The sequence below is a fragment of the Pelodiscus sinensis genome, chromosome 15 (genome assembly GCF_049634645.1).
Source record: "Pelodiscus sinensis isolate JC-2024 chromosome 15, ASM4963464v1, whole genome shotgun sequence".
NCBI classification, from domain to species: domain Eukaryota; kingdom Metazoa; phylum Chordata; order Testudines; family Trionychidae; genus Pelodiscus; species Pelodiscus sinensis.
In genome coordinates, this window is record NC_134725.1 from 34,905,571 (window position 1) to 34,913,886 (window position 8,316).

An 8,316-nucleotide genomic window follows, 5' to 3' on the forward strand; every position below is an offset into this window, starting at 1 on the left:
CCCCAGCTGACCCTGGGCTCCCTGCAATGCCACCTCTTTGAAATCCCGTGGGGAGCATGGGACCAGCAGGGGACTGCTTGAGTCCGCCCACTGACCCCATGCTCCCTGCAGCACTTTTCGCCCTTGAAGCGTAGCAACAGCACTGGAACAGCACCCTTATCTATTAATCCAGGGGTTCCCAAACTTTTTGACACAGGGACCAGTAAATCCATTCACAAAATTTTGGAGGACCGGTAACATTAATTTGCATATTTGCATATCCATTAATCAAATTATGAATATTCAAATAAATTGTTTCTGGTCCTCCCAAAACCCCCAGTGCCAGCTTTAGCAAAGCACAATATACTTGTCAGAAAGTTAAGGAATATGGATTGGATAAATGGACTGTAAGACAGAAAGCTGGTTAGACCAGGGTTCCCCAAACTTTTTACTTTGGTTGGAACCCTTTTTTTTTTCCCCCAATACTGCTTTTTGCAGCCCAAAAAAATAAACACATAAAAAAACAAACTGAGAAAATACCAGACATATAACATGTCTGGTATTTTCTCATTAGATAAGCTGTATTATTACTAGATGTATCAGTTTGTAGTTTCAAACTGCCTGGCTGATAAACGTGCTCAGGCTGCACGAGTGTGTCTACCAGCCATCCAGTTCGCAACTACTCGAGGGGAGTGTGTGTGTGTGTGGGGGGGGGGAGGAGACAAGAGAATCCCCGGGACAGACTAATTCATGCTTTGTAGGGGGAGGAAGGGGAACGGGGGCAGCGACCCAAGATCTACATATGGCCGGGTTAGTCCCACTCCCCGCAGACAGATTCATTCCTCCCCCCTGCTCCTCCCACTGAGCCTCTGGCCAGCCCCACTTACCCCAACTTCCTCCCGGACAGCGAGGTCCCCCCCACTTCTCCTCCCAATCTCCCTCGGCCAGCCCCGCTGCCCGCATCCAGCCGTCCTTCCGGCGGCCACTTCTCTCCCTCCCCCCGCATTTTCCCAGCCAGCTCCCTGCCCCCAACCTCACACCCCCCGGCAGCCCTGCTTCCACCAGCCCCCTTCTCTCTCCAGCCTGCCCCAATTCCTCCTCCAGTGCTGCTTCCAGTGGCCAGCTCTCCCCTCCTCCTCACCCCAGAATCCTCTGGCACCTGCACCTTCCCTTAGCTCTGCACCCTCCTGGTGCCTCCCCCTTCCCTTACTCCCCCTGCCCCCTTTGCCCTCTCTTTCCCTGATACTCATCCCCTCAGCACTCTCTGCCCCATTTCCCTCCTGCCCCTTTGTACCCTCACACATGACTTGCTCCATTCCCACCCTTCTCATGCCCACCCCTTCTTTCAAGCCTTCTCCCAGCACCTCCTCCTCCAGCCCCCAATGCCTTTCCCCTCTCCCCTCCCAGCATCCCCCCCTCCCACTGACACCTCTCCTCCTGCCCTTTCCCTCATTGTCTGCACTTGGCCCCCTGGCATTTGTCTCTCTCTCCTGCACCATCCCTTGGTGCCTTCTCCACCCCCTGCTCGAGCCTCTTCTCCTTCCACTCCTCCCCCTCCACCCAAGCCCATTGCTGCCTCCTCGCCTCCGCCCAAGCCCGTTCCCTACCTTCTGCCTTCCACACTGCGGGGCCGGAGGCCGCCAGAGCGGTCCCGCCATGTGCCTCCGAAGACTTTTAAAATCCCGAGCCACGACGTCACGTCACACCCGGGCGTCCTCCCCACCCACGTGCAATCCTGCACATGGGCAGCAGCAGGCGGTGAGAAGAAGCCGCAAACGGCGGGGACGCTCTGGGGATGGGGGACCCGCACCCACGCCAGGCAGAGCCAGGGGAGAGACCCAGCTCCACATATCAGTGGAGCAGGGCCCTGGGCTCTGTAACTCACCGGCACTTCCGGGTTCAGGGGCACGGGCCCCGAATCGGCCTAAGGCCGGCCCTGCCAGCAGCCACCATGCATGCTGAGGCCCGGTATTTTTTTCCCGCAGCCCAGTACCGGGCCATGGCCCATAGTTTGGGAAACGCTGTATTAATTGAATAGTCAATGCAAATTGCATCAACTAGTTGATCAGCCAATTAATCAAAATTTTGCATCCCTATCTGAGACTGGGCATGAGCCACTAATCAACTGATTTCCAGCTTCCACCCAATCCTTGCTATCCCTCTGTCTCCTTTGCCCCCCCGTGGAGGCCATGCTGGGGGGGGGGAAACTAGCTTTTAAGCCAGCTCCCCCCAACACCAGCTCCTACTCTACTGCCCTTGCTGCCTCAGGGGGGAAGTGACTAGTCAAGAGACTAGTGGACAATCCGATAAGCTTATTGGGTAGTGGACTAGTCACTTACAACTCTAGTGTATATTATTATATATGGCCTCCATATCCAAGTGCTTTCAAACAGTAAATTAAACCTTGAAGTAGAACTGAGAGCTTAAATGGAAAATTATCCTAATTTTGCAGTTCAAAAAAGGGATGAACAAAGACATTTAGTGCCTTGCCCTAAATCAAACAAATCAGGCATTTTATATACAAAACAGTAACTATTTTAGGGAAAGATGGGCTAACACAATATAAAAAAATGAGAAGTTACAGGTATTCACTAAGACACCAAGGGAACAACTGTAAACCAAGGGAAACATCATGAAATGGTTACTAAGACAGAGATGAAGGCTACTAGTTAATTGAGGTCAATACTAAAAGCATGCACACACACACGCATACACACAATCATTGAGTCCAGTAAGTAAACTCTTTAAGCTAGAGAAAGTTGAGATTTAACTTTGGTTGTGCCAGAATCAGTCTGCATTTTGAAAAAAGCCACTACAATAATATGAAACAAAATACAGGACTATGTAGCACTTTAAAGACTAACAAAATGGTTTATTAGATGATGAGCTTTCGTGGGCCAGACCCACTTCCTCAGATCAAATAGTGGAAGAAAATAGTCACAACCATATAGTTGTGACTTATTTCTTCCACTATTTGATCTGAGGAAGTGGGTCTGGCCCACGAAAGCTCATCATCTAATAAACCATCTTGTTAGTCTTTAAAGTGCTACATAGTCCTGTATTTTGTTTCAGCTACACCAGACTAACATGGCTACATTTCTATCACTATACTACAATAATATCTAAGAGTTAGCATACTCTTCATATTCTCAGCTAGCTCCGTCAAGGTGGGATAATCATTCTTTATCCTGCTCTTGATCTAAGATTTTTGGTGAGACTACTGAAAAGTGAAAATGACTAAAGAAGTCGGACTGAGAAAATTAGCATTAGTGGCAAAAAAGAGTTTTCAATCAGTTCAGCTTTCATCTGTTTATAACAAGGAATTTTAAAAACACTTAATTTCTATCTCTTTAATACTGAATGTTCAGAACAGTTAAGAAACTGATTATGATACTAAAGTACAGAAGAAAATTGTCTATAACTGTATCTCAGGTACTTAAAGTAGAGCCTGATTTAAAAAAAAATTGAATAACTTTTCCAGGGGACAAAATATTGGTATTCCCTCACAATAACAAAAATTTCCTTTGGATGGTACCGTCCGATGGCATTGAACCAACTGTTTATGACTATAAGAGAGATCCAGAATAGCTAAATTTATATTTTGATAAAACTGAACTAGGGATGTTAAATTGAGAGTAATGATTAATCAAATAGCTGATGAATTTTACATCAACTATTCGATTAATCAATAGTGCACCTTCACTTTTGAAGCGTAGCAACAGCCCTACGGCTCCATGCATCAGGCAGTATGTGGAGTTTCAAAGCGGCAACGCCATATAGAGCCCAGGGTCTGGCCCCAGGCTCTACCTGTCACTGCAGCTTTGAAGTATCCTCTACTTATTCTTCCCCCCCCCCCCCCCGCCCACTGCCTCTTTCTGACAGAGGCAACAAGAGGAGCGGGGAAGGGGGAACTAACGACTAACATGTTGACTATCTGATAAGCAAATGCTTATCGGATAGTCGACTGGTCCTTTACATCCCTAAACTGAACTGACCAAAACAGAATTAAAGACTGTTTTGGATAGCATGATTTTTCAGGTTTGTATATAGTGTCTGCATTTTCTGTAATCGTTTAAGCAGTTGGAGCATGTATATGTGGAATATGGCGGTGTGGCATTTAATATATTTGCCTGTTTGTAAGAGGTACATCTACATTTTTTTTTACTGCATCTTTCTGAGAGGTATTTTTTTTTAATATTTTTACTAAATTGCTGCTAATCCCCAACCCCCCAAAAAAACGGAAATTTATCGCAATCTAATAATATAAGCAAAGGAAGAAGCATTTAGCTCCATTGTCAAAAGAGAAGCAGGTATTTGTCTTCACTAATTTTTAAATGTTATGCCTCCAACAGTTCAAATGAAATTTATGGCCAAATTTCAACTCCTAAAATGTGACTACTCATGCAAAGCTCTGTTGCATGTGCATCTTAAGAATGTATTACGTATGTAAACATTATGGAGTGATAATTAATTTAAAAAAGTGTTAAGAAACTAGCTCAGCAAAAGCAAGAAACAGTTATTTAATTTTTCATCACAAACTACAGATTTCAAATTTGTTTAATATCAAAGTACCAAGATTAAGACTGTAAAACATTTTAAAAAAAATATGCTTAAACTCTGCACTCAATCAGAACTACCATACAAATTTGCAGCATGACATAAATTTTTAAAACACTTTTAAAACAAAACCAAGATTTTTCTCTTAATCTGCGAGAGTATTTTAAAGGAGCTTCATTCAGTCCCTTGGCAAGACTTCCAGTGAGAGAAAGTCACATAATTTTACAGGACCCTTCATCCAGAAAAACCTTCAAACATATTGTGTGTTATATAAAGGGATTCAGTCACTGAAATGCAGCCACCTCTGAGAGTGAACTGAGTGAACTGCCCTAGTAACAATTTATCCATTTGAAACTAAAATGGTAACATAGGTAGGAAGAATGTAATTGCTTTAGTTGGAATTTGACCAGGAAACACGAGCTCTCACACACAAAAAGCATTCACATCCCCACTAAAATTTCAAGGAAGGCTGTAGCTTTACTGACCTTCGGGTTAACCTCTAGAGTGCCACTCTTTTTCAAGAGGACAGAATAGCAAATACTAAGAGTTCATTCTACAGGGTCACAAGTGTAAGAAATCACTTTCCTAAATTGCTCAAGGTGTCAATATATTTTTAGTTTGCTTTATTCTATTCCTTTTTGTCCTAGATCTTTCCCCCACTTTGTTATGTTGAAGTGAAATCCTGCTTTCTGAAGTTGTCCAGTAAATTTTGTTTTTCTGCTAGAATACAGAGCTGAATAAGAGTAGAATTGCCAAACTAGTGAGCAATGTAAGAGGGAAAACAAACCCCAAGTGACCTGAGAGACCAAGAACTGCAAAAGGAAATGATTATGCAGGATCCTAAAGATGTCTGGAGATGCAGGATACCAAAAAGTCTGAATGGTGGACAGGTTACAGGTCCAAGCCCAAATAAACAGTGAACTCTTCGGTGGTTATATCTGTGCCCTGAGAATCATGGCCTATCAAGCAAAGGGTGGCAGTTGTGATATAGGATCAGAACTAGGGAGCTGATTGCAGGGAGAATCTCAATATCCTCAGCTGGCCTTGAGGACACCTCTCACCTGTGAAAAGCGCCTGCATATTAGAAACTTCGATAGTGTTTCACTCTGTGAAGTGAGCTCAAAAACCTCATCTGCTCCGATGGGGTTATCGTTTATCACCTTCCCCTGCATTTCCAGAATTGGACACTTTAAGCAGCGCCCCAAGAAGCCGGCCGGGAGGGGACGAGCTGTCCATTGCAGGGCCGGCCCCGGGGCTGGAGCAGACTCACTACGCTGGTCTCCATAAAACGTCTATTTTCGAAAATAAAATGGTCACCTCTGGACCGGCAGCAGCAGCGCTGGCTTGGCCGCGGGCCAGGCGCCCGTTCGCTGGGCCGGGCCTACTCTCCCCACGCCGGCCGATGGGGGATCGGGTCTCTCCCTCCGCACCCTGGAGTCCGCCCGCCGGCAAAGCGAACCGACCTCGAGCCCTTCACCCTGCGGCCGCCCGCCCCGCGTCCTTCGCGGCCTCGGCCCGGGACACGGAGGCCTCGAGGCGGCTTCCCCGCTCCCCCTGCGGAGCCACCAGCCCCCGCGCCCGGGCTGCGCCAGCACCGCGGCCGGGCCCGGCCCCCTTCACCCTCGCCGCATGCTGATGCCAGGCCGGGGCCCCTTCACCCTGCCTGGCACCCCCCGGAGCGGCCTGTCAGGGACAAGGGGCCAGGCCCCTCCCCTCAGGCCCGGGGGCGCTGCCCCGCGCCCCAGACCCACCTGCCCATGTTCTGCCGCCCGCCGCCGCCGCCCCCCGCCGCTGCCGGGAGGCCGGGGCCGCCGCTGCCGCCGGGGGGTTTGCGGTTGTTCCCGGCGCCCTGGGCCGGCTGCTGCTGCTGCTGCTGCTGCTGCTTGAGGGACATGGCGAAGGGGCCGGGGCCTGCTGCGCTCGCTCGCTGCGCAGGAGCCGCCGCCGCCTCGGCCGGTTGCTCCCAAACAGTGCGAGCCGAGCCGAGCCGGGCCGGGGAGGGAGGGGGAGCGCGCGGGCAGCGGGGCGCGGAGGGATCCGGCGGGGGGAGGGGAGGCGCGCTGCGTACCTGCCCGCCCAGCCCTGCCCGCCGCCTGACAGCGCCCCGCCGGGGGGCCGCGCCCCGCCCCGCGGCCCCGGCAGCCCGCCCGGGAGCGCTCGGGGGCCCGGCTCCGCTCCGTTCCGCGGCCGGGAGCGCCTCCGCGGCCGGACTCTTTACGGGAAGTCGGAAGGGTCTGAGCGGGGAAGCGGTAGGTGAAGGGGCGGCCGGGGAGCGAGCGCCGGCCGGGACACGTGAGGCGGCCGGGGACAGGCCCAGGGACACCGGCCGCCCCTCACGCGCCGCGGGGACGTGGCTCCGCGCGGGGGCGGGGGCGGATCCAGGCTCCCTGCCCGCCCGCCCGCGGTTCGGGACCCACCGGAGCCTCCCGGGCAGTGGCGCTGGGCGCAGCAGAGCTCCCGCCGCCTGGCGGCGCCGCGGGCCGGTTACCGCCGCTCCCTGGGCCCGGCCCCACCGCCGCACCTGGCATGGGGCCTCCCTGCAGCCGGACAGGCCTTGCTTCGGGGCAGCCGCGTGCTCAGTGGAGCCCCCTCCCCCGGGCGGCTGAACGCGCAGAAGCTGCCCCTGCCAGTTACCTCCCGCTGCTCCGCCGCTTTCTTGCCACTGATCTCGGCCGCCTCTGCCTTCCCCGCTCCCTTCACTCTTGGGTGGGGGGAGCGGTAGCGCCCCGTCCTGTAGTAGGATTCCCCAGCAGCACTCCTGTGACTTTGCTGACTTTATGGAGACGGAGCAAGTTCCTGCTGGCAGGATTAGGGCATTCTCTGGTAAATAGTTTTGGCCACAGCCCTTCAGTTTGGTAATACACTGTGGCTGCGTCTAGACTGGCAAGTGTTTCCACAAAAGCACTTTTGCGGAAAACCTTGCCAGCTGTCTACACTGGCCGCTTGAATTTCCGCAAGAACACTGAGGATCTCGTGTAAGATTGTCAGTGTTCTTGCAGAAATACTATGCTGCTCCCGTTCAGGCAAAAGCCCTCTAGCGCAAATGCTTTTGCACCAGAGGACCAGTGTAGACAACGCGGTATTTTGGGCAAAAAAGCCCCGATCGTGAAAATGGCTAGCGGGGCTTTCTTACGCAAAACCGCATCTAGATTGGCACGGATGCTTTTCCGCAAAAAGTGCTTTTGCGGAAAAGTGTCCGTGCCAGTCTAGATGCTCTTTTCCGCAAATGCTTTTAACGGAAAAACTTTTCTGTTAAAAGCATTTGCGGAAAATCATGCCAGTCTAGACGTAGCTAATGTATTCATCCGGTGCTGTTTTATTCCACGGTTGAGAACTTAATGCTCCCATAAATTCACACGCATTATAAAAACTGCTAGTAGATATCAATAAACCCAGTAATTTAGAAATTTTAGTGTGCTTTAAATAATCACTTTTGCCAACATTTATTAAGACTCCCGTGAGGGAAATAAATATTCCTGTTATAACTAAAACAACAACGTAGAGGTAACCCTAAATTCTCTATACAGAATTGGTTTCAGATTTGGTCTCAGTTACATTTGAAATTTAAAATAGATCATCATGTGTCTGGCTCCACAGTGACTCTAACTTCACTGGATTTTTTGGAAACTATTTCCTTCATCTCAAGGAGGAAGTGCAGCAGCTCAGTTTACAGTTCTGTATGGGTGCACCTACACAGCACCATAACTCAAAATAAGATATGCATTTTGAGCTATGCAAACTACATAGCTTATTTTGTTGCTATTTCAAAGTGGCTGTCTA

At 50.3% G+C, this 8,316-nt stretch overlaps 1 protein-coding gene across 18 annotated transcripts in view; it reads right to left on the reverse strand.

The window, feature by feature from the left end:
• Positions 1–6,975, reverse strand: part of ATXN2 (ataxin 2) — a 120,101-nt gene extending 113,126 nt beyond the window's left edge. For 5 of the 18 annotated variants that reach the window (XM_075898726.1, XM_075898723.1, XM_075898719.1 and 2 more), the window contains exon 1: positions 6,288–6,562. In XM_075898726.1, coding sequence (XP_075754841.1) covers positions 6,288–6,430 — 143 coding nt within the window. In that variant the 5' untranslated portion in view covers positions 6,431–6,562. Of the gene's footprint in view, positions 1–6,287; positions 6,565–6,953 lie in introns of those variants that run through there. The other 13 variants (XM_075898722.1, XM_075898715.1, XM_075898714.1 and 10 more) reach the window with 5 other exon arrangements.
• Between the last annotated feature and the right edge of the window lie 1,341 nt (positions 6,976–8,316).